General features: G+C 39.7%; 3 protein-coding genes across 4 annotated transcripts; all 3 read right to left on the bottom strand.

Annotated features, from left to right (window-relative positions):
• Window positions 1-108: 108 nt before the first annotated feature.
• On the bottom strand, window positions 109-3263 carry dnajc8 (DnaJ (Hsp40) homolog, subfamily C, member 8). Its single transcript, XM_070847061.1, has 9 exons — window positions 3177-3263; window positions 2689-2790; window positions 2169-2225; window positions 1980-2046; window positions 1716-1810; window positions 1543-1614; window positions 1237-1328; window positions 973-1048; window positions 109-874 (listed from the first exon to the last, which is right to left on the bottom strand). The coding sequence occupies exons 1-9, from the start codon at window positions 3246-3248 to the stop codon at window positions 752-754; spliced, it is 756 nt and encodes a 251-aa protein (XP_070703162.1). The 5' UTR covers window positions 3249-3263; the 3' UTR covers window positions 109-751.
• A 1583-nt stretch (window positions 3264-4846) lies between these two features.
• Window positions 4847-12441, bottom strand: LOC139215240 (heterogeneous nuclear ribonucleoprotein R). 2 transcript variants are annotated; one of them, XM_070846144.1, is made up of 15 exons: window positions 12278-12441; window positions 11444-11604; window positions 11239-11357; window positions 11027-11134; window positions 10801-10914; window positions 10437-10613; window positions 10104-10239; window positions 9778-9983; window positions 9536-9685; window positions 9329-9450; window positions 8704-9242; window positions 6672-6732; window positions 5657-5717; window positions 5184-5348; window positions 4847-4992 (listed from the first exon to the last, which is right to left on the bottom strand). In XM_070846144.1, the coding sequence occupies exons 2-12, from the start codon at window positions 11598-11600 to the stop codon at window positions 6698-6700; spliced, it is 1863 nt and encodes a 620-aa protein (XP_070702245.1). In that variant the 5' UTR covers window positions 11601-11604; window positions 12278-12441; the 3' UTR covers window positions 4847-4992; window positions 5184-5348; window positions 5657-5717; window positions 6672-6697. The 2 variants fall into 2 exon arrangements, with proteins under 2 accessions (XP_070702245.1, XP_070702243.1); XM_070846142.1 differs by lacking the exons at window positions 4847-4992; window positions 5184-5348; window positions 5657-5717; window positions 6672-6732 and having other exon boundaries at window positions 7834-9242.
• A 995-nt stretch (window positions 12442-13436) lies between these two features.
• LOC139215518 (ATPase inhibitor A, mitochondrial-like) lies at window positions 13437-15009 on the bottom strand. Its single transcript, XM_070846503.1, has 3 exons — window positions 14866-15009; window positions 13856-13968; window positions 13437-13752 (listed from the first exon to the last, which is right to left on the bottom strand). Exons 1-3 carry the CDS (start codon window positions 14935-14937, stop codon window positions 13611-13613), a joined length of 327 nt encoding a protein of 108 aa, XP_070702604.1. The 5' UTR covers window positions 14938-15009; the 3' UTR covers window positions 13437-13610.
• Window positions 15010-24672: the final 9663 nt, after the last annotated feature.

Below are 24672 nucleotides of genomic sequence, written 5' to 3'. Positions count from 1 at the left end.
ATTGGTGGAATTGTTTAAAATCTAAAGCAGAAACTAAGCAGGTAAAAGAATTTAAGTTTTTCCCCAAAACAAAATGTAGAAAATTATGTGCATCCAGCACCAGTCTGGTGTTTTTATTGACAGTATTTTAATGAATACATTTAAGACATGCAGAACACAAAGGGGAGGGTACTGAGACACTAAATGGTAAATATTTGTGAACTGTCAACACTTGGACGGTTACCTTTTCTGCTCTGACAGCATGTTTCAAGCTACTGTGTGTAAATTGTCTTGTATCAGTATTGTACTGGCTTGTAAAGTGATTTATAATCACGACCACATCCTCAAACAATGATGCCACATAGCTTCACATATCACCCCCCCAAAAACCAGCTGTAAAGCCCAGCTTTGTAGACCACTGTACAATAGGCTTGTTAAGACCAAGCTTTATTTAGTTTAAAAAAAAAAGAGAGAAGAACAAAAATAATGACAAACCACATTTTTCTCATTTGTCACAAGAGTGGAGGATGCATCATTCTCTTTCTTACATGAGGCAGGTATGATCCCTGGATTCAAATCACAAATATGTACATCAGAAAACCAAGTACAAAACTACATTTGTCAAGATGAGGAGGTTGCTGTACGACTGATGTATCCTGATGACTTTGTGATGGCGACTACACAGCTGACTGCAGACGATGACGTGAGGAGGATACACAGAAGTGTTTTAATAACAGTGGGTTTAACTCTAACAAAGTCCCATTTTGCAGCATCATTCCCTCTGTTCCATCTTGACTTTCGGGGGCTTGAGGAAAGACCTGTTCTTTTTCTCCTTGCTCTTCTTGCCTTTGGCCTGGAAGGTCCTCCAACTGTCGACACGCCCGTCTCTTGTTTCCTGACAAATGTGTTACAAAAATCATTTCAGAAATTTCACTAGCAAGGTCTTCATGTTTCCTTTTATAAGTGAGTAGCCACGATCGCACAGGAACGCACCTCAAAGTTTTTCTGCCATTCTCTCTCCCGCTTTGCTTTCTCTGCTGCCTCGATTTCTTCCTCTCTTGCCCTTTTCCTTGTCAATTAAAGAGAAAATCCATGACATTCTGAATTTGTGCTTTTCTATTTCAATAGTGAACTCAGTGATGTTTTGATTCGATAGAATATCACCATTTACATTATTTGGACATTTAAATAAAGGGATGAACATTTCATGTTTTTCAGAACAAAATCTGGATTGTAAATACACTGTGTGCCATTTACCTTTCATGCATTTCCTTTGCTTCCCTTTCCTTCCTCTTGATTTCAAGCTCTGCGAACAGCTTCATGGTCTGTTTGTACACTGCTTGCCTGAACTGGAAAAAGACAAGTTAAATGTGTAACGCAAATACGGCAGTGGTCATGACAATTATCTGCTATATTAACATTGTAGAAATCATTTGTGTAAAATAATATAAATCATTAAAAAAAGAATGCATTGCATCACAAATATTGTATTTAAAAATATTTTTGACAGCTAGTCATTTAAATTTTATTTCACAAATATGTATTTCTATAACTCTGACTTACCATTTCAGGGTCATCCTCCTCCATAACCAATGATTTTCCATCCTTCTTCAACTGTTTCTTTTTCTCTTTTACCTGTTGGGAGCACAGAAAATAAAACGTTACCAAACAAATACAGATAAGGAGAGCTGATCTGTAACAAAGTCATGTTGCCATTGACTGTTTGAAACACTCACCATATGCTCCACATATTCCTTTCCTGCATGGATCACATCTAAGGCTCTCTTCTTCTGCTCCGGTTCCAGTAGGAGTTTGTAAGCCTTATCCACAGCTAGAACACAGTGAGATATTCAGGTGAAGTGATGTATGTTTCTTTTAAGACAGAAGCTGAATGTACCACTTAAGTGTGTTTAAACCACAAACATGACACAGGATCATCATTCAATGATATCTAGTGTATAATTACCACATATATGTCAAAAGATGTGTAAGAAATGTACCTTCAAAGGCTTTCTGTGCTCTGTCTGCATCATCCTGATTCTTGTCTGGATGGACCAAAATGGACAACTGCACAATTCAAGACACCAAATATTAGGGAACAAAAACAAAAAACATGACGTAATCATTGCATCCATAAACAAGTTGGGTCTTCACAGAGACATTTTTTTTTCCTTCTCCCATTTGCCTACCGCCCGAAATCTTTTCTTCAATTCATCATCTGTTGCTTCTGGATCAATTTGCAGCACCTGAAAATGATGTAAACATTGGTAGATTTATACAGAAGTATTTAACCAAAGTGTTGATATAAGATAACTAGAATGCTGACGTCCAGTTGTTGTGATCGTTGCTAATGGTGGCAACATGTTCTGATTGAGCTTAATTTGACCAATTCAGTCAGATATTTGATTTCATTTTCACTGAATTCTATTATATTATATCGATCAATCATTGTTGTCATTTATAAAGTTCATTTACATAAATACCAGAATTTCCCCCCAGGGATCGATAAAGTATTTCTATCTATCTATCATTTATTTAACATTTTATAACTTCCAATATGTGTTTGCTTTCCCTCCATTTCATGTCATTGTAAATCAATACTAGGAAATAGTTTGCCTGTAGATCAGACTTACTTTATGCTCTACTAACTTCACTGGCATCTGACTGTTTTTGACATTTGTTAACTGATATATGCATCAAAAGATTTACCTCAAAGGGATTGAGATTGAAGTAGGATGAGCCAGGTCTGAGCAATCTCTCAATCTGCTGCTTAGAGGTTAACACAGAGTCTCTCTTCTCAATCTGCTTCACCTGTCAAACAGACGGATGAGAAAAATACAATTCAAGTCGAAGACAAACATGCATGTGATGTTCTTATTACTACTTTCTTCTGGAGAGCTGCTAGATAGCCGGCTAACAGCACCTGCCCAGAGAATAATCGATATATCCAACTCTGATTTAGCTCAAGTAACTTATGGAAGTCGAGGAGAGAAAACTAAAAAGAGAGAGGATCTTAGGTGATAACACCAGAGAGACGAGGCAGCTCACAAAACAGCTCATTGAGTGTTAGCTTCTTATCGTTAGCTGATGCTCCTGTCTGCGAGGCCTCCTGAGCCGCTGAGTAGCCGACTTCAGCCGATGTACGGAGAGCGAAAGACACTTTCAAAACACATCGATTCACACGAGTTTCACCGTACCTCCGAGATAAAGTTTTTAAATAATTCTTCCGACATATCAGGAGTGGAAGGCTCTCCTCCGGCGGCCGCCATCTTCCCTCAGTTTACATGTGACGTAGTGGTATCACGTGACCACACAGTTCATCTAATATAAATCCCTTTTATTACGCCAAGTTTATTTATGGTGTTAAATTCACGTCAAAATGTAATATATTAATATGTAAAACTATAGTTAATAAAAGCTTTAAAATAAAATAAAATCTTTTTTCCGATACTTTCACGTTAGTGAAAATTATGATGAAATATTAAGTTAAGTCATGTGGCACTCATTTTAATTGCTAATGTGTCGTTTATTTATTTTACATGAATAGTCTACCAAGAAATAATGGCGTCTTTCAATAGCTTCCACGTAATGTGACAACGTGGCTCTAAATCAGTACTAAAAATCCCAACTCAAAATAGGACACAACTCTTGATATTGGATTTTTAGCACTTCTTCTATTTGAACATTTCCATAGAAAAACCACGACTTTTCTCCATTAGCTTCCATGCAATGTGAGGCAGCATCTCCAAATAAATACCAGAAGTTATTACTACACTGGACAAACTGGGCACCTCTTCAGTTTGGATTTTAGTGCTCGTTTCATTTTATATTAATATTTACATAACAAAGAGGCTCTGGAGGTGAATTAACCATCCTCCTGCTGCCAACACTGGGGAAACTGAGAAAGGAGACGCCGCAGGGTCTGAAGTGTTCGTCAAATGTTCAATTCAAACAAACTTCTCCGCAGTTTCTAAAATAATCAGATGCATTTATTTCTTTCCTCAATTAAAGACGCGGCTCGTCTTATTTTGAAAAGTCAGGGACTGAAGACACACTTCCGCTTTGACTTGCGCAAGTCTCACGCTGTTTTTCTTCCGTAGCGTTATAAAAATAGAGGGAAAAACGGAGGACATTAAGTGTGTTGTGCACAATAAGACTGAATTTATTATTTTCCGATTTCTTTTAACGCAGCAGATTTGCTATTTAACGAAAACAAGCCATAGCAGTTGTTTAAATCTGCGTATTTCTGTCAGAAATCCCCCACTAGACCAGAGCCTAGTATGAAGTTTGTCTGCTATAAAACAAAAACAAAAACAAACAGCAGCATCCAGTAAGGACTCAACACGTTTCCTGTAGGACCCCGGGGTGCATGTTTGTTCACCTGCTCGACGACGTCTGGCTCCAGCGATACATTACTGCAGAGCTGCTAATAATTTACCCATAGCCTTGTCCAATTTTATCCTGTTAAATTTACAACATGTAACCTAAGTTTTACGGCCTGTAAGCCCGCTCTAATTCGGGACAACCCACCTGACTCCACGCTCAGGGTTTACCTTTTATATAAGCAGGAAGAGGCGGGTGCAGTGGGCAGGCTTGGAGCAGGGAGGCGGCTGGCAGCTTACAGAGGTTCACCCACAATGTTTACACGCCCACCCCCGTTTCCATCTGTTTGACTGGTGGAGTTTGCAACAAGAAACATGTTTATCAATGACTGCAGGAACCACAGCTGAACTCCAGGATGCACAAAACTCTACACTGTGAGAGCCCACACAAGTCTCATTTCACTGTGAGTGAGTGATCACTGGGCTCAGGTTACTATAAAAAAGTCGGTAAAATGAACTGTAAATATGCAATCACACATGTTGACTTGGGTAATAAAATGTATTGAACAATTAAGAGCAACGATCATTTCCCTTTACAGTCATGATTGTTTAAGGTGGATAAAGGAAGCAGCAGTCTGCCGGATGGAGCTCTGGATCACGACGCGTCCATCAAACGCATCCTCTTACGCTTCTGTAGTAAGTGAAAGGACATCAGACATTAGACATTTCTCAAGCCTAATGTACCAACATAGGGAGTCTTGAAGATCACAGAGGATGGAAAAAAATCAAATATATTAATCTGACATTTACAAATCCTGAGTGCAAAAAAGTTCTTCCTTTCTCCAGTCCGAGTAGCTGCAGTAATCCATAATTATTTCTCACCTGTGCTAACTGCAGAGCTGCGACCAGGGCAGGCAGCCAGCCAGTGCTCCCATGAGTACTGGACCTCAAGACCTCAGGCGAACAGTCCAGTTAGTAGGTCAGTCTGAGGATTGTGGAAGCCTGTCGTGGGTCTGGCTCGCTGCTTGTGGAGAACACACTCTAGAACTAGAAAAAAAAAAAAAAGGGCCACACAGACAAGGACGAGTTAACAAATCAGTTTCTAAGCATCAGCACGATCAGAAACATGACTACAGACTGTATTGTCTCAAATATAATGCGGCGTATCTATAACAGCTGAAAACAACTTTCTGTGCCAGATTTGTGACACGATGCTGTCTTATATTCTGAAAAACAAACTTGCTAGAGAACAGAGACAACTCAACATTAGGTGTTAAAACAAAACAAAAAAAATTCAGAAATGGAAACGTGTTGAGACTTTCTGAGTCATTAGTTCAGATAATGAACAATCTTACCAATCAGTCCCTTCCATTTGTGTGAACTCATTCACATGGATGCGGGCAGCTCCTTTACTGCCTGGTGACAAGAGGCAACATATAAGGACACAGTTCTGATATGAGAAAATGGGAAAAAAAAGGACACTCCAGCATTTGATGGCACTTATATATAATAAAAATCAAAATGTGTGTCAAAATTGATGCAATTAGCTTTCTGCTGTACAACTGTGCTCCCCATTTGTCTTACCTGTGCAATATAAACACTGTAGCCCATTTACTGCCATCTTGTGGCACTGAAGGGTAAAGAACAGTTTTGAGGCACAGCCATTGTTCCAGCAGCTGCTAATTTTTACCAGCATCTAACTCAGTATCCTCACTGCTATTTGAATGCATTTGAGAGATCTCCTCTTGTATATGCCTACCTATTCATTAACATCTCTCCAGCTCAGAAAATGGCCAATAAATGCAGCATCGACAGAGCAACAATGGAATCGTGCTGGTGCAGAACTGCTACCTCTAGCGGCTCAGGAGGGGAAATGCCCACCACCACCACCACCCTCCATTCACAGAATGTGCGTGAGGACAGCTGAGGTGATTTTTGGTGCAATAAACCACACAGGCGACAGGTGTTTGCAGGGTTTTGGGGTTTATAGTGTTGACCAAATCCATTAAATCCAGTCTATAGAAACAGCCATTTGGCTCATAAGATTGGAGCTTGGGCATGACTTCTCATTTGGCTTAAGGGGGAAAATGGGCACTATGTGTGGGAAATGTGTTGCTCATGTGTTTTCTAAACCCCACAAACATGCTGGTAGCACATTTTAATATTTCCAATGGTTCTTCAGTCAACTTTAGTGACTTGTGCTCTTCATAGCCTGAAAAAAAATCACACTCCTACTGATAAAAAAATGGATTTGTTTTACAGTATATTAGTAAGGAAACATTAAAAGAAGTATGATTATGGCTAGTGTTTCTCCAGTGATTACAATTAGCTACAGGAGAGGAGACAGTACTCTGTGCAAGGCTAGCTCACCCTTGAGTACCGTTCAGGTGAGTTCCTCATTCTAGTGGTGCCGCTCTCAATGCTTCTCCACCTAGGCAGGTTGGAATAAGAGGACAGACACATGAAACAAAAAACAATGATACCATGGTACCAAAAGGCAGATGCTAAAAACAATCTTCTATGGCAAACAAATTCTAACAGGTGATTGCTTGCTATGACAGAAGGCACGTTTTAAGAATTTTAACCCTTTGGATGGTGAGATCCTTGGTGTCTTCAAAAGGAGAGAAACAGATGGTTGAGATGATGTGCAGATTTTGTAAATATATATAAATATATATATATAAAAAAAAAAAAGATGAATTGGAGACAACTCAGCATACAAGTACAAATCCATTCAAAGTCAAATGTGTTGTTCTAACCGCTGGCAGGGTGTCAGTATCAGGACCGTAGCGGTGCGAGTGACATCTCGCCATTATCCAAGATTGTCCTCATCTTTAAAGTTTGTGTGAACAGGTGAACAAAGTATATGCTTCAGCAGACGTCAGCCTGTATTAATAAACAGGTTTGGTGCATCAACCTGTATTAATAATTAATGTATGTTTTTAAAAAAGTGAAAAAGACTCTAACAGGAGTGGCAAGGCACAGGAAATTTACACCTGTTAAATAACTGCATTTACTTCTATTACATTACATTAACGACTGCTTTATTATGCAGTTACCTGCCTGCATTCAAAAATATTTACAGCAACCAAAGTAAAGTGTAAATGTCTTCATGAAGAGCAGAGAGCAGCACTCAGTGGTGGTAGGCTGAAATGTACTGAAGCATACACTGTTTACCTGTGCACACAAATTTTGAAAGACAGATCCAACCTCGTGTAATTGCAAGAAGTCAGAATTACAGTTTGGTCCTTTAATAGTTGTTGGTATCGTTGTGATATTCACAATAGAAATTGATGCAACATGCACTGAAAAATAAAGGGTTAAAATCCTGTTTAATCATTTTATCGTCCCAACACCTTTCAAATTCTCTTGTCCCGTTGTCTGATTGCACAATTTTCAGTCTTTTGTGATTATCCTTTGAGGAAAAAAAATTTGACTTGGAAAAGAAGATCTTCACCAAATATGAGAATTGAGGTAAAAATCAAATCAAATACTGAATGACAACATTGAATTTGAGTATCTGACAATTGACTGATGCTCAGCTGAGTTTTATTGAAACGGAACAAACGTAAAAGTTATAAATACAAAGAACATCAGAGAACAAACTGCTATGGCTCTTAAGGTAAGCCAAACCAAATTCTATTGGGCAAGTTCAAAGAAAACATAGGAAGTTATGGTATCAGTTTTAAAAAAAACACAATTTGTCTACCTCTAGAAATGCTAGGCATACACTTTGAACATTACAAAACTTTGATTTCTTCTTTCCTGTGGATTCTTTTCTCCACCATTGCAAAAAATGAAGTATGAAGCTCTAACCATATGCATTTATTTACAAGCAAGTCCCTAAGCAACTATGAGAAACCACAAATAAAGGGAGTACAAGAGGAAGAGGGAGGAAAAGGGCATGGACAAAAACTTCCTGCAAGGCAATATCATTATTTAATGTCCTCTCAGACTTTTGAGAATGAATGTCCACTTTTTGTAAATGTTCATTGTTGGCTTTAAAAGAATCAGGAACAAAACGTAACAATAAAAATGTTTTGTGTGTTTTTTTTTTTTTTAAAGACACATGTCCCAATGTAACCGTAGGAGTAACAAATGATTCACCACAACGGTTACGTTCATTTCTTCAGCCAAAAGGCTTTCCAGCCAATCATCTCGAGCCAATTCTGGGGTCTGTCCATTTTCTGAGATATATATACAGATTTTTTTTTTCATGAGGGATGAGGAATAAAAAGTCAATCAAAAAATTGTGGCCAATCTGCTGTTTTTTTTTCCTTTTTATTGTTTTTCTCTTTTTTTGTTGTCACTTTGCCAAATACCTTTTGGTGCATCTACTTCCACTGCTGCCCATAAGAATCCTGTGAAAACTCCATGGTGTCATTACTGTAACCATAGTTACCAGAATAGTCGGCCCCTTGCTGCAGGGGCTGCTGGGCGATGGGCTGGGATCCCCAGTTCTGTTGGTTGTTGGTCTGGCGGCGCTTGGAGTCAGGCTGGTTAAACACGTCCGCCTTCCTCTTTCCGCCGACGTTACCCCCGCGATTGCCCCTGGCCCCGCGAGGACCACGGCCCCTCTGCGGCTGGAATGGGGCTCCCCGCCCTCCTCGACCACCCCTGGGACCACCAAGGGGTGGACCTCTTTGGGCGTAGCCACCGCGGCCTCGTGCCGGTGGCGCTCCCCGAGCCCTAGGTGGTGGAGGCCCCCCCCTGCTGGGACGAGTACCACGGCCCCTCATGCTGTACACATCGTCGTAGCCGTAGTAAGGGTCTTCATAGCCACCACGGTAGTCATGATAGTCGTAGCCATAGTAGTCATCATAGTAGTCTTCATATCCATAGTAATCTGGTGGATAGGCATAGCCCCCTCGGCCACCACGACCCCTGCCCCGGCCTGGTGGCGGCATGCGTGGAGGTGGGTAGTAGTAGTAGTCATCATACCTGCAGAGGGGAGGACAGTGTTTACACTTACACATGAATTCCTCACGTGAGAATACGTCGGCCAGTTGACCACATCCGTCCCTCACCCTGCGTTCCTGGTCGTCTGCCGAGCTGCTTGGCGCTCTTTCCTCTTCTTGTCTGGGGGCTTTGCCAGGACGATCTCAATTTCTTCTCCTCCGAGCTCCTTCCCGTTCATCTCATCCATAGCCTAAACAAACAAAACAAGCTTGTTACGGCAACACATAGAATCATCAGACATGTAAAGAACCTTGTCCAAAGTGAGGAAAACGCACCGTCACGGCAGCATCCCTTTCCTCAAAATGGACAAAAGCGTAGTCTTTCAATTTCTTCACTCGCTCCAGCTTTCCAAACTGAGAGAAGGTCTTTTCAAGAAGCTCTTCAGTCACAGCTGTGGCCAGCTTCCTCACAAAAAGAACTTTGACCTAAGAAGACACAAAAAAAACAGGATGTTGTTTCCCTGTAGAACAGAGCATGCTTGTTGCTTTTTGAAGAGGAAGGCAGGAGACTTGCTAACCTTAGCCATGACCTCGGGATCTGGCTCAGCCACAGGGTCAGCCCACTCTACAGTGACTGGGTTCCCCCACACCTTGACCTTGCCACTCATTAGGCGGCGGCGAGCCTGTGCTGCGGACTTGTGGTCCTCGTACTCCAGGAAACAGAAGCCACGGTTCTTCTTCTTGTCATCTGGCTGGTGGTACAATATCACCTCTTGGAGTCCCTCTGCAAGACAAAACCATCTCTAACCTCCAAAACCGCTGTCATGTATATCATCTTTTGTGACTTAAAGTTTGTTTTAACGAGTCTCTGACACAAATCCACCTCTGTGCTTTTGAAACTGACCTGTAACTTTGCCGAAGTCTTCCAATATACTTTCTCTTGTCTTGTTCTTTGGAATTGATCCAACAAACAGGCGGTTGTTTGCAACAGATATACACACTCCCAAGTATTTGCCAGGGCGGATTTCATGGTTATCACACTGAAAATCAAAAAATCAAAAAATCGTGAGATACGTTGCAAAAAAACAAAACAAAAAACAAACAAACAGCAACATAGAGCATTAAACAATGTAGTAGTCTTTAAAGTAATACCCCAAGTAAAAAGAGTATTCCTTTAAAAATTCTGGTTGTTATGTGGTTTGATAAGGTTCATCCAATTCCCTGCCATACTACTTACAAGCTTCACAGCTTTTTGGGCATCGTCCTTATTGCAGTATGTGATGAAGGCATAACCTCTATTCTGACCAGAGAGGGGGTCCATCATTAACCTGAGGTCCCAGATGGGACCAGCAGACTCAAACAGCGGCACAAGCTCATCTTCATACAAATCCCTTGGGATTTTTCCAACAAACACCTGATGAAGAAGTGACAAACAGGTATAGGCAGGTGTAAGGATTTGTAAAGCACAATATACAGCAGAATACTGATGAATGATCCTGCAGCACAGACATAATATTTCTCACTCTGTTTAATATATTAGAGTCTCAAGAATTATGACAAAACACAAGACAAACAGAAACACCCTCACAATATTTATCTACCTCAGTTCCAATCCCTGGTTGTGTTCCTTTGAACACATCCTCGGGTGGGGGCCCTCCATACTTTCTTTGCCCTGTAGTGACATCCAGAGTGTAACCTGTCCGCTCCAATAGAGCCTGGAACACAAACAAAAAACATTAACTAAGCTGGTTGGATTAACTCAATCATTATATTTACATACATGTAAATATTCTAAACCACAAAGCTCAGCCACATGACTTTGTTTACCTTTATTTTGGCCTCATCTGGGCCCTTGGTGGACTCCTGCACTTTACTTCCCTGTTTTTCTCTCTGTCTGTAAGTCTTCATGACTCCACAAAGGAAAGCACTTTTATTCTACAAACAAAAACAAAGACATGAACATTTATAAGAACTTACGTAACCATAACAGTCCTGTGAAAGATAAAAAAAGAGGGGATGTAATCCATTCATGTGTTTACCTGTACATGGGAAAGGTCGCTCTCTTTGAACTGCTGCAGCACAGTAAGCGCTCCCTCCTCATTGAACTCCCGAAGTGCATCGATGGCCCTTTCGTCTAGATCAACATATGCCACCAAACCTGAAATCACAAAGCACGGTCACCGTCACGCTCAGCTACCACAGACACCTTAAGAATGTTAATGTGGCCAAATAATTATCACCCACCTGTCTGGAAGATGTTATCTAGACTTTCAGCCACTTTTTGGGGCAGCCCAGCATCAATGAGCGTCTGGTAGTTCTCTGTGTGTGTTGTGGTCACATCCATGGGCTCCTCTTCCTCCTTTGCCGGGGCAGAACTACCGTTCACCTCAGCGGCAGCCATTCTCCTGTAATATTGAGCAAAACAATTATGCATTTATTAAAGCTCACATTAAAAATGCGTTTTTCCTGATCAGTATAGATTAACAAATACTGGGATTATGACATCCAAAACGGAAAGTATGTTTTAACACAGATAATCTTAATATAACTGTTATAAAGCTATTTGTTTATTTGTTTTCACATCAAGGAGAGAGGTTGTAATCTGATATTTTGTTGACAACCCAGATTAATCTTAATTTGAAATAATGACACAGATCACTGCTATAAACAAAACACCAGCCTACTAGAGATCGTATTTGTTAAAAATACTAACTAATGATGGAAATTGACGTGAGACCGCCAGGTATTGTAACATAACCCGGTCACTTAAACACACCACCGACACCGCCGTCCCGCCCCCTTCACATGCCGCTAGCTAGCTAACGAGATCGATACACATTATTTAAACATTTACACGCATATAGTCTTACTGGGCCATTTCTACAGTCAGATTCGGTATATAATTGCGAAAACAAAACAGATCTACAACATGTTTTCCTCATTTTGAGCTGCCAGTAATATTGATTAGCTTGCTGGCTAGCTAGCTAACGAGCTTATACGAAGGCCTCACCGTGCAGAGAGACACAAATCAAACACACGCTCCGTGCAATGTGCAAACAGATAGCTAGCGAAACTTACCAGTCTAAATCAGGACACTAACGGGGACGTGTGTTAAAATGCGGAACGATTAACCTGTCGGACGTACAAAAATGTCTAATACGAAGAATACGTTTGAGTGTAACACACGAGACAAATTTCCAGACAGCTACGGTCTCGTCGTCGGCTCGCCCGAACAACGCCACCGCTCGGCAAACATCGCGAGATCCCAGCGGAAAAACGCGAAGTGGGGCGGATACGTTCGTTTTGACGTCTTCTTCTTCTTCGCCATTTTTAAATGGCGGATCGAGACCGAGCGGCGCATTATCGCCACCAGCTGTTGTATTATGGAAACAGGTTGACTAATAATCCATACTTTGACTTTTGAGTTATATCTGAAATAACAACACAGCAACAACCCTCCTTTTTGATTCCCCCCTTAACCTACACGTCTTAAAGTCTAAAGTAAATCTTTATGTCCCAATTATTAACAATTAATTTTCTCCTTGTTTCGATCTCATAATATTCAACATTTTTAGAATTTATCTTCTATTTTGCAGGTATGATTTTCCCATCTGACCAACACCATATTCCTGAAAATGTGTTCAAAAAGTTTTCTCTAATCATAAAGCTGCAAATATCTTCACTGTCTTTCTTGTACAAAAACGACAGATCGAGATTTTTCCCCAAATCAGAGAACAGTTTTCAAATTCAATGATGGCTTCCTGGACTTTCTTAAGGCATGTTTTCTATTCCCTCTTCTTTAGTAAATTACCTCATCTGCAATACATGACAATATCTGGATCAACCTGTATACACACGGTACTGTCATTCATTATAATAGAGAATAAGAGCAGGACTGACAACACCATCTGGAGAGGTTCCACCAAATCAAAGAGAAATTCTTTATCCAAGTACATACTTTACTTTAAACATCCATGCTGTGTACTTTCACCCCCATCCTTAATGCCCAGCTTAGTGGCTCTGTTATGCAGCCTGAGTGAGCAGCACAGTGAATGGAAACGAGAGCTTCATCATCAGAAATCCAATCACAGACGTTTAGCATTGACATAACTTCAGCCCAGTGCAGCATGGTGTGTGCAGTGATTAGCACGGCTGCCTCACAGTGAGAAGGTTCCAGGTCCAAACCTGGAGAACAATCAGCAACTGACATTTTGACAATAAATGAGAGGGATATAGCCACATGCAAAATTAAGCTCTTTATTGTTATATTAGTATTAATGATGTCAGTATGAAGTGTCATACAGGACCTGCCTTGATCAGCACTAAATCAATTCATATCTGATAATCATCAACTTAGCAAATAAGATGGGCGGACTGTCAGGAGGAGAAATGATAGACAGGCTTCCCGGCTTCAGTCATCATGTTTCAGCTTTCTGATTTTGCCCTGGTGGCGTTCGATCTCCTTCTTTAGGCGCTCAATCTCCTTTTTGTGGTGGTCAATCTCCTCTGAGTGATGCTTCCTCAGCGCCTCCATCTGCTCCTTCTCCTTCTGCCTGCACGTGGAAACAAAATGGAGAGAAGTGTGGGTTAAAAAAATCTTGTGCAAAACCCAGAGACACGACAACGTGATTATTGATATAACGGTTTGCTTCTCACCTGAAGTACCGCTCCTCCTCTGCTACTTGTCGCTTTCCAAAGGCACCCCCTGCCTCCCTCACAGAGCCTCCACCACCTCCTCCTTTGCCTGCTCCTGAACCCAACTCACCCAGCTGGAAGAGGCAGAGGGAATATTTCATTATCACATTTCATATAAAAGAGAGAGCATCACAATCTATCGTCCTACTATTCAAAGACTGCCTTATGGTGATCAACAGAACATACCTGAAAGGAAACCTTTAAGTACGTAACAAAGTCAGAAGTAAATAAGTGTATTTCTCTTATTGGCTCATTTTAAAAACTTAAATCAGAATCAATGAATCTGTTCATTTACTGCTTGTACTTCTTTAGTAGTTGTTTTAGTAAACCTACTACATTTCTCCGAATACATGCTATGTCCTCTATGTGCTAATAACAACAACAGAACCATTGATGTGTGTGTTGTTCTTGATTTACAGATATATTTCCCCCAATAGACAAAGAAGTTTAAGATGGAGTTTAGACTCAAATGATGTTCAAATCTACAAAGCAATCCTTAAACTATTACAGTAACAGCACATTTTAAATGTGTATTGTATGTACTCCTCTTCTGTGCTGTCTCTACTTTAAACTACAGATCTCTAACTGCTGCTGAACATGTGTGGTGTCTGTTCAGACTTTGATCTAAATTACAAATATACCCCTATATGCATTATTTATGTATTTTGGGAAAGAACACACATATTTAATAGTCTGGGTTATTACATAACACCAGGAGTGCACCTATGCAGTAAAACAGGACCTCTCTGAAAACCAGAAGAAATATGCTGCAGGCTTCACGTACACACATCTTTTATTTTCTCGCCATATTTGTACAAAAGTCATCAGTGAGCACGCACGTTAAGGTGCTTCCTGACTATACAAGTTAGCATCTAGCTAGCCTTGTTAGCCTCGCAGGGCTACTTGGCTTGGGTATTAGCAGGCTAATGCTAACACTGAACGTCACCTGCCACCAGCCCAGCAGAGTTTACCTGATCAGACATCAGTCTAATCTGGGAGTCGAAGCATCTCCTCAGGTTTGCTCTCAGGAGGAACCTTGACATTTTTAACTGTGTACTAATAAGTACAGCTTCAGCAGGGGAGAGTTAACTTTGTTGTTTCCGCTGCCTCTTGCTCAAAATGCGGAAATTTGAAAGAAAAACGCCCCAAATGGGCGTGGAGACCTCTGGTGCATGTAAGATTGTGGCGCCACCGTGCGGCGAGGGGCCAGAGCTGCAATAGTCAGTGTGCAGTGGACTCTTCGACACAGTGATTTAAATGTTTCAGGACATGCACTTGTGATTTGTAGCAGTGGTCTGCGGTGGAGGATGTATTCAGATCTTTTTCTTACTAATACGACACTGTAAAACTACTGTGTTATAAATAAAGAGCCCTGCATTAAAAATGTGAACGCATCGAAGTATAATTAAGAAAATCTATTTTAAAAAGTACACACTGCAGAACAATGTCCCTTATGACTATTATGCTATCATATATCCATATCCATTATGGATTAATCTACTGATTATTTTCTCTATTAATTGATTGATTGTTAGGTTTGTAAATAATCTTAATTTCAAGTGAGAAACGCTCACCAAAGTGATGCAAAAATAATAAAAAATGTATTGAAAGTATAAAAATTGTTTTTAAAAAAACAATTTGTGAAGTTGGAACCATGTTTTTGCATGAAAAATGACTGAAACGATGATCAAAATAGTTGCCAATATTTTTCAATTGACTACACAGGTTGGATTATTTCACTAACCAACGTTAGACACACTTGTACATCATGTTGGGTTGTTTCATTTATAACAAAACATCATGCAAAATCTTAATTTGTAAAGTAACTAGTAACTAGCAGCTGTCACAGTACTTCCGATTTGTGCTTAAGGACAGTACTTGAGAAAATGTACTTGCTACGCCACCACTGTCTGTGCTCATGTTGATGCAGCAGCATTTGATGACACGTGAAACGGCCAACATGTTAAGCCTAATGTCCTCATGCAGATTCGATACAATTGTATTTGCAGTTTGATGTAATTTCCTGTATAAATCAACTTTGGTCTGTTGTTATTACAGATCAGTAATTTTCATTTGATTTTGTTGTCCATTGAGAATTTAAAGTGTGCACCAACTAAAAAACTCTAGACTACGCAAGCAGATAATTAATTGGAAACGTGTTAATTGAGCATTGTCTCCACTTTCCTCATGATTAGCTACAAATTACAAAGTTATTTCTAGGAAACTTCTAGGAAAAGCTCAACTTTTCTTGTTGCTATGAAACCAAGTGATATGAATATTTTATACAATGACGTGAACCCGGTTAATGATTTTTTTTGGTTCTATATTCTCTGTCTCTCCCACAGCAACAAATTGTATGAAACTGGAGTTGCATTCAGTTTGCACCATGTAGAGGAAGAGGATTGTTTGGGAATGCAAATTCCCTGTTCAAGAACGTAGAAGCACGCACGGATCCACAGGGACTTCACTCTGTCTGTGTGCCAAGTTCAACACAGGTGATTGGAGCACCATGCAAACAGTGGGAAAACATTCAAACTCCCATAGTCTTTCACTGATTTGCAAACCTATCTGATGCAGTGATACAGACAATTACTCAAGTTTTGCAACAATGCAATAATAGACAGTCTTCCCCTCCTTTGTGTTCATTCATTTGCATCTTTTAATCATACCTAAGAAGCTGCACGGGCCTATCTAATTCAAAAAATAATTAATTCCCGTATTTTGTGTCTACGAAGTATACGCCAATCTGACATCTGTGTACTGTGAGGCTATTACTCAAAAGGATGAGATCCAGCGCTCATCTCTGGAGTGCTGGATGAGACACACTCAGCTGCACAAAGGAAAGCTTTGCACAGAAAAGAGAGGTGGTGGGTGTTTAGCACAAATGAGTCATGGAGCCCCACTGATGAAGAGTCCTCCCTGCCAGACAATGCTTGTCCCAACACAATGTCGTACGAGCGCACAGTCCCTGAAACTCCCCTTTCATCGTCTGAATCCAGCAGAGTTGACGGTCAAGGAGCAAGTGTAGGCGTGGTGCTGATGTGATGACGTGCTGCATCCTGTTAAACTGTTTAAGGGCAGTAATGACCATGATGAGTTCTGTAGTACAACATCCTTATGCAAGGACAATGACAATGACAAGGGGGGTGCAACAGATTAAGAACAGGGTCAATGAAAAATCCCTTGTGCAGTTTCCCTGTGAAGGTAAGAAGGTGACCTGCTTTTCCAGGATAGATTTGAACACTTGAAGATACATTTTGGACTTATTTATTACTTACTTATACCTTTTGGGTTCTAGTGGCTTTTAAACGGCAATCTTCATGGGCAAGGCTTTTATATATAGTTTTATTTTGCGCTAAATCTAATGTATTGAATGCTCGTACAGAGCATTCTCCTTCTCCTGTGTAAATTAACTTTATTCGTTTGTGTTTGAAGCACTTTGTAAGTGTTTTAAAAAGTCTTATATCAAAAAGCTTTACTTACTGTCTTACTGAATTACGTCCCTAACAGGAAACTGCAAAACTGAGGTAGTAACACTCTTGCAACAAACGGTGGCAGTGTGCTCTCATGCAGATGGAGAGCATCTGCTATGTGCTGCAATGAATATGGAATAAACTACCATTCATATAGCATTCATACAAAATATTTCCTCACTCTCTTGTAATGGACGACAGCATGTGCTGCTCTCATTTTGTTGGAAATTGAGTTTGATAGAGATCAATGAATACTGCAGTGCAATAATCATTATTGAACCGAGGACGCCAATATTCACAGAGGTATCTGATTCGGCTGCATCCGTCACATAACTCTACTGTGACAATTGTAAGAAAGTAAAATACAGATGTGAGTATTCCTGCTCCTAAACACACGATAGACTCATGTATAACTTTCATATAAATGCAAAATTACCTCTGAGGACACATTAAAGCCATAGATCATTGCTGAATTGGACCGGAAATCATTTTTTTGAATTTGGGAGAAAGTAAACTCTGCCTCACTGAGGCAAGCTGGACTTTGCAGGCTGCTTGTGCACGAGGCCGTGCATGTTTGTGCATGTCTTTCTATGGTCATGCACGGACTTCCGGTCCACAGGATACAGAGCAGCCAGTTATCTGGATCCTTTCAGAGCTGCTCACCTCGCCGGCTCAAGTGTTGCCATAGGAAATAGTATCCTGGCAACAGCACTAACCTGAGCAAAGACGAAGTAAGGTCATGCAGACAACAAGATGTGATACAATGCAATGTCTGTATGAACGAGTCATTTTCATGACCTCTGCAAGGACATTCATTACAATTTGTGTCATAATACCCCTTTAGCATTTTAGCATTATTGTCCTGTATTACATTTAATGTGAACTCGCATTATATTTGCATGCCCCCATTTAACAGCCTTTTTGGTGCAGTCTTTTATAAATCCACCTATTTGAATGTCATGCGTAATGCTTATAATCTGCTTCCTTCAACCAGTACACTATCAATAATTGCATGTTGATATACCCAAAGTGATGTAACTAAACCTTTTGTCCAGGATTTCAACACATATTACTGATAATAGCATTGTGTGGACATGGAGTCACTTAAGTAAGCTACTGAAATTACAAATATTCCTCTCCAACTAACCTCTACCTTGTTAGAGCATGTTTATGAAAGATGCAATAAAAGGAAATTTAATTGCATTTGAATCGCAATGCAGGAAAATACAGGAAACTGTTAAGCTATGATATTTTGAAAGTATAAACTGATTGCTTTCCTTCATGTGCTTTCAGCTTATCTAAAGTTCAGAATATGTGGGTGCTAAAACTCCTAGTCGCTAATAGCCCTCATGAGCTGCCTGGATGCTGCTAGTGTTGCCATGGTGACCATCAGAAATGATAAAGGGGTGCTGATTCCCTGTGTTCTGCACATACAAGATCTTTTGGCCAAATAACAATGACCGACAATGTTTACCGTATACATGACATGGCTTGGCAATAATTAATTGCGTGTCCAAAACAGCCAATCATTACTTTCGAAACAGTGAAGATGAGTCACATTTTTCCAAACCTTGAAGCATTGATTCAGACAGCTCTCTTAAAGTACTGTGGTAGCATTCACTAACAGCTCCACTACAATGTAAATAAAGCAGGTATCTCACATTGACAAATGGCCAAAGGATTGTCTGGAATAATGAGACACATATGAAAAAGATTATATCGCCATGCTAGCAGCTCTGTTAGGCTGTAATCAGACCTTAGTGTAGTCTAAGCTAAATGCTAATGTCACAATTATCGTCCTAATTTGGCATGCTAGAATACTAATGTTTGCTAATTAGCACTTAGTGTAAAGTATAGCTGAGGCTGATGGGAATATCGTAAGTTTTGCAGGTATTTGGTCATAAAGCAAAGTACTGGACAAGTACAAGATGCTGGATGTCACAAAAGTTACTACAGCTCATCCTGAGGGGGGCATGAATATGCGTATCAAAGTGCACATCAATTCTTCCAATAGTTGTTGATATTTCACTCATCAACAAAAATATGGACCTCATGGTGGTATTAGAGGTAAAGTTATCATCTGTGAACCATGACTGTCTGTGCAAAATGTTCTGATAATCCATCTTGTAGATGTTGAGATATTTCACAGAATAAGTGAAATTTTTTACCTGCTGGTGGTGTTACAGGAAAACTCAGGGAATTACTTAAGTCATTAGGATACATCATCTGGAGACCATGAAAGATTGTACAAAATGTCATGGCAGCCCTTCCAGTAGCCGTTGAGACATTTCACTAAAAGCCAGAAAGGTCAACCAACTCGAGGCACAAGATTTTCTTCTACTGCCTTGAGGAGGTTGACATTTTCAAGGAGTCACTAAAGTCAGCAGGGCTCATCCTCTGGGGTTAATGAATGCTTGTACAAAATTTCAATGCAATACATTTAGTACATATCACATTCTGGACTCTAGAGGACTCTGGAGCCTTGCAGCCATAATGCCAAAAATTAGATCTTCTTTTCACAAAGCAATGTTCATTTTCCCTGCCCCAGTACTGACTCACCCACTTGACCACATTGAACCGCTTTTCAGGTTCCAGCTGATTGTACAAAATATCCTATACGCAATATCAAAGCTATTTGCGTTCCATCTGTACCAAAGCAGGTCATTAGCCTCCCCCAGTCCAGCCAACCGCAAGGGTTAGCATACGGTCTGGAAGCAAAGAAGTAAGACAAGTTACAATACCCTCTAGGAAACCACTCTCAAGACACTGGTGGCATTTGGCTATGACGCACAAACACAGCTGTAATCCACCACATCTGGCTTTTTTCACTCAGAGATAAAGGAGCCACATGGGGAAGCTTTTTTTTTTAAATGGCAATTCTTTATCAACCCCAATCAGGAGGGAAAATCTGAATGTCTGTGTGTGTGCAAGAGAGAGAGACACCAATAGTGTTTGTTCCAACCTCTACATTCATGCTCCCTGTGCTGCTTCTCTGAGTGGTCTTTGATTGATTTAAACATATATTGATATTCAAGACAAAAATGCTGCCGTCAGAAACAGACAAGCCAGCAGTTTCCGCGTCTCAGAGTCTTGCTTTCGGATCTGTTACGCTCTGGAAAACAAGAGTATCATTTGAGCTGAAGGACATGCTGTGCCACAGCTGAAAACAATGGATGCAGCTAATCTTCAGAGCTGAAGTTTTGTTCCCCAGTAATGACTCGACACCACCACAGTTTTGTAACCGACACTGCACGACACAATGTAATCAGTTTATGTTAAGGCTGTCAGAAGGTGCTAAAATCAGTTTTCAGTCTTTTTTTTGGTGTGTAATTGTTTAGCTATTATTCAAAATAATTTTTTTTTTTTAATTTCTAAATTCAAAACTCATATATTCAATATTACTAATGTGAATATCAAACTCGGTCAGAATTAATGATGTGTCTTATAATGCAAGTAAATTCACTACACCAACACAGCATTATAGGATTAAAGATTAAAAAGATCTAATATTTCAAACTATTTTACCACAAAGTAAATCTTTCGATCATATCACATAATCTTCTTCGGCAGATGGCGTTGTCCTAGTTTTCATTGATTTGCTCAGACAGCGTTCAAATTTCCATTTTTTTTCCTAAGCAGTTAAATAAAATGGTGGAACATCTACGATTCCATCACAATATGCTGGACCTTGTGATGAGACGGCTCTAAACTGCTGTTTCTAAGTGTTATTGCTTATATTGTGTAATGATTTGTAATTCACTGTATTGGATGGCGCTTTCATTGTGGCCACCTTCTTGTAAATAACATGTATGCAGACATGAAGCGGCTGGTATTTCAGTGTCATGCTGCACTACATTTTGACAGGTTGTATGGATACTAGTTTACAGACATTGATGTTCCAGGGATTTAGTCCATTAACCAACCCCTCTAATTGTGTAACAGCCTCTCTATTCACTTCCTCTTTCCAGTCTTCTGGTTAGCATGTCATCTTGCAATGTCATATAATTTTAGGTGACAGCATCCTGAAGACAGCAAAATCTAATTTTACTTTCACTGCCCTCCTCAGCCTTTTCTTTTCTCTTCGCTGTATAATATTGTGTGCTCTGCAGAGAGCTTCTAGTTCTTCACAGCAACGTCACTGATAATTTCAGGAATAAGATGCAAGAGGCCTTATGTTTAGAAAAGCGTAGGTTGGTATCATCATAATCATGAAAATATTTCATTTCCATTGCTGTACACAGCATAATGCCTTTAAAAATGATAAATGATTGGGTAATTCATTTTTTTCTTACTTATTGGAAATGGTAACCTTACCGATTTCTCGCTCATGGACACATCAGCTATGTGGTTTCCTGGAAAACTCGTAAGTGTACTCAGCACCAAACAGCACAGGGTCACAGTTAATGACTAGCTATGTTGGTTGAGACCAAAAATAAAGCTAAAAGAGAATGAATAGTAGGATTAGATTTGCCAGATTGACAGAATCATAACTCAAAATGAATACTGATGTTTCTCTGTAACACTTCGGTGTGTAAATAAGCAACTTCTTACAAAGAAGTTTACTGTATCAGCTTTAAAAGTGATGAAATGTCAATACTGTGATTGCATCTTAGTGCTGCAAAAAATGTGACATAAAAGTTATTGCAAGGTCAGTTTTTTTTGGTTGAATTATTGTAATATCTGAAAGGAAACTGTAACATAACAATGTATATCAGTTAGAAATCCAAACATACTGAAAATGGAGTCATAAAATTTAAAAACTTTATTAAAATTGCTGAAATTTAGCTGAATCAATGTGAGACCACTCATAAAATCCCAAACTGTTGTTCAGGCTTAACAGAAAAGATAACAAAGTTTCTCTTTTTCATTGTATTTCCTCAAGCTTGTACTAAGTACAAGAGATAAATACAATTCAGAGCTGACCTTGCTGCTGCTTCACACTTGATAATTATAATCATTTCATGTACTGCTGACAATCATTAAAAAGACATTTCTGCCCGTGGAAAGAAATGGCGTCTTCTCTCTCTCTTCTTTCACTTCTCTTTGGGAGTTTTAAGCCCTTCTTTTCTTCGCCCATCTTGGGGATTAGCATCTGCTGTTTCTATAGCAACAGCCTCCAATTAAGAGACAGCCAGGACCTCGCTGTTACTGCCAGCAAGGTGCTAATTGATACTGGATTTCACGTTGGGAAGGGTGGGGGGTTGAGATGAGAATAAGGAGTTGTGTGTTTGTGAGTGTGTGTGTGTGTGTGTGTGTGTGTGTGTGTGCTGGAGGGTGGGAAGGGGGGTGTGTATACAGCCATCGACAGCTTCAGGATGTTATTAGCACTGGGAAATGCTTTCACACACACGCACGCACACACACACACACACACACACACACACACACAGACACTGCATCAGCATTATATATATAATTACTGTGATTTTGATTGGATTTCATTTGTTAACGGCTAATGAGGGAAGAGGATGTATCCTGATGAATATTAATAAACATGTCAAAGCTTATTTTAAGCTACATATAAATTGTCTATATCTATTTATATGGGCATACAGTATGTGTGCAGATGGAAGTTTGTATCTTTAAACTTTTGTGCTCATGACAATCTGTCTTTCTCAATACCTGACTGTCCATTTTTCAGTCACTATGTCATCTTGCTCTCTGATTAAAGCTATGTGCAGGTCATGGCATGAAAGAAATCCAAATGATGAGGGCCCGCTGTAACTCATTTTCTATACTTTTTGGAGTCACATTTCAAATGCAGCAAAATTAGCTCTGAAACGTCATGAGGAGACTGTGCAGACATTGCATAGATGACTTTTGGTGTGAATGTAAATTAGCACAAAATGTTCCACAAAGCCAAAAAAAACCCGCTCAGATGCCACAGAGACAATGGTGCATATCGTGTGATGCGGAAACATAGAAATGTAGTGAAAAATGGCACTGACAGAAAGGCACCATTTGCACAGAAGGAAGTCTGCTCTCCAGCTGACCCCACAAAATGAGCAGCGCTCAACAAATGGATGATGTAAATCTCTTTTTGCTTATGCCTTGCAGCAGACTTACAGCACACTGGTTCAATTAAAATGTACAAGATTATATGGAGAAGAGAGGAGAGTGGCAATACTGCAGAAAAATCAGTGAACAACTACAACAGTTGAGAACGTGTCCTATTTTTAAAGAGGTCATAATCATATTCTGGGCCCTGTCAAATTTGTTTGTTTTCTCATCGCTCAACTTCATAGATCTTTTTTCTCTGTAATGATTTGCCTCCCTGTAAAGCATGAAAATAGAACAGAAGAGAATTGCGCTTTTATCATCTTAAGAGATTGCTGTTTTTGTACCTGCAAATAACATCTATATTTAGAGAGCAAAGTGTTTGCCAGAGGCTTTAATGTGGCATGGGTTCAAAATTCATTTCTCCATTTTCAGTCTCACTTTCTAATTATTGCAATACTTTCAGTTTGTTGGTTAGTGATTTTACTTTTGAACTTGTATTTTTAGGTGCTGACTTGTTTTGTTCTGGCTTTAGATATCGCTGTCAGACAACATGCCAGTTTGATTCTGCAAAGAAAGTTGTTGGTTCAATTATGAGATTTAAAGTCAGATTTCACCTTTATGATGTGTTTATCTGTTAACAATTAAGGACCACATTCTTCATGTAATATAGATGTGTTTTATTAGAAATTAGTCACATTCATTTTGTGCTGTGAAAACTGTACATTTACAGGAGGTAAAACAGAACATAAAAAACAAAGTCGTGACAAGAAAATACAAATGGGTATTCAATACAAGTAACTCGAGGTATGAATCAGGCTGAGGGTAGGACAGAGGAAATTGAAGGGACAGGGGAATTGGCAAGTAGTACATACTATTGAGTTACTGACAAGGTTATCAAAAACACAGTTACAGAAGACATGAGGTTCGATTACCCACCGCTACACAGCGGAGAGTAATGACAAATATCCTGAAGCACAGTTTAGAGATATTCATAGACTATCATTCATTCTATATAATGTTTGCTTTATAGAAGTACAATTATCTACCTGTCACAGAGAGCTCCAAATATGGAGTCTTGTGCTAACAAATCTCTAGTGAATAAATTCCTTGAATTACTAATACAGATTTGTCATACAATATTCTCATAAAGCATCTATATGCTCTGTAAATATGAGGAAGATGGTATAAAAGTTGTGAAACATTGGTAAGAAAAGATTCTGCCTAAATCATAATATCAGTCTTGCTTGAGCATCAAGCACCCATCATATTGCACTATTTCACACTGATGGCTGAAAACACAAATGT

This window comes from Pempheris klunzingeri, chromosome 16 (genome assembly GCF_042242105.1).
Source record: "Pempheris klunzingeri isolate RE-2024b chromosome 16, fPemKlu1.hap1, whole genome shotgun sequence".
In the NCBI taxonomy this organism is placed as follows: Eukaryota; Metazoa; Chordata; class Actinopteri; order Acropomatiformes; family Pempheridae; genus Pempheris; species Pempheris klunzingeri.
Note: the sequence above shows the minus strand (reverse complement) of the source record. Positions and strands in the feature narration are given on the sequence as shown.

Coding starts and splice junctions, on each gene's coding strand:
- dnajc8 (XM_070847061.1), bottom strand. CDS start 3,248: ATGGCGGCCGCCGGAGGAGAGCCTTCCACTCCTGATATGTCGGAAGAA. Junction 1,049..1,236: donor GCAAAGGAAATGCATGAAAG/GTAAATGGCACA, acceptor TTAATTGACAAG/GAAAAGGGCAAGAGAGGAAG. Junction 875..972: donor AATGGCAGAAAAACTTTGAG/GTGCGTTCCTGT, acceptor CACATTTGTCAG/GAAACAAGAGACGGGCGTGT.
- LOC139215240 (XM_070846142.1), bottom strand. CDS start 11,600: ATGGCTGCCGCTGAGGTGAACGGTAGTTCTGCCCCGGCAAAGGAGGAA. Junction 10,915..11,026: donor CAGATGAGGCCAAAATAAAG/GTAAACAAAGTC, acceptor TTTGTGTTCCAG/GCTCTATTGGAGCGGACAGG. Junction 9,984..10,103: donor AGACTTCGGCAAAGTTACAG/GTCAGTTTCAAA, acceptor TTTGTCTTGCAG/AGGGACTCCAAGAGGTGATA.
- LOC139215518 (XM_070846503.1), bottom strand. CDS start 14,937: ATGTCAAGGTTCCTCCTGAGAGCAAACCTGAGGAGATGCTTCGACTCC. Junction 13,969..14,865: donor TTAGACTGATGTCTGATCAG/GTAAACTCTGCT, acceptor TGCCTCTTCCAG/CTGGGTGAGTTGGGTTCAGG. Junction 13,753..13,855: donor GAGGAGGAGCGGTACTTCAG/GTGAGAAGCAAA, acceptor TTCCACGTGCAG/GCAGAAGGAGAAGGAGCAGA.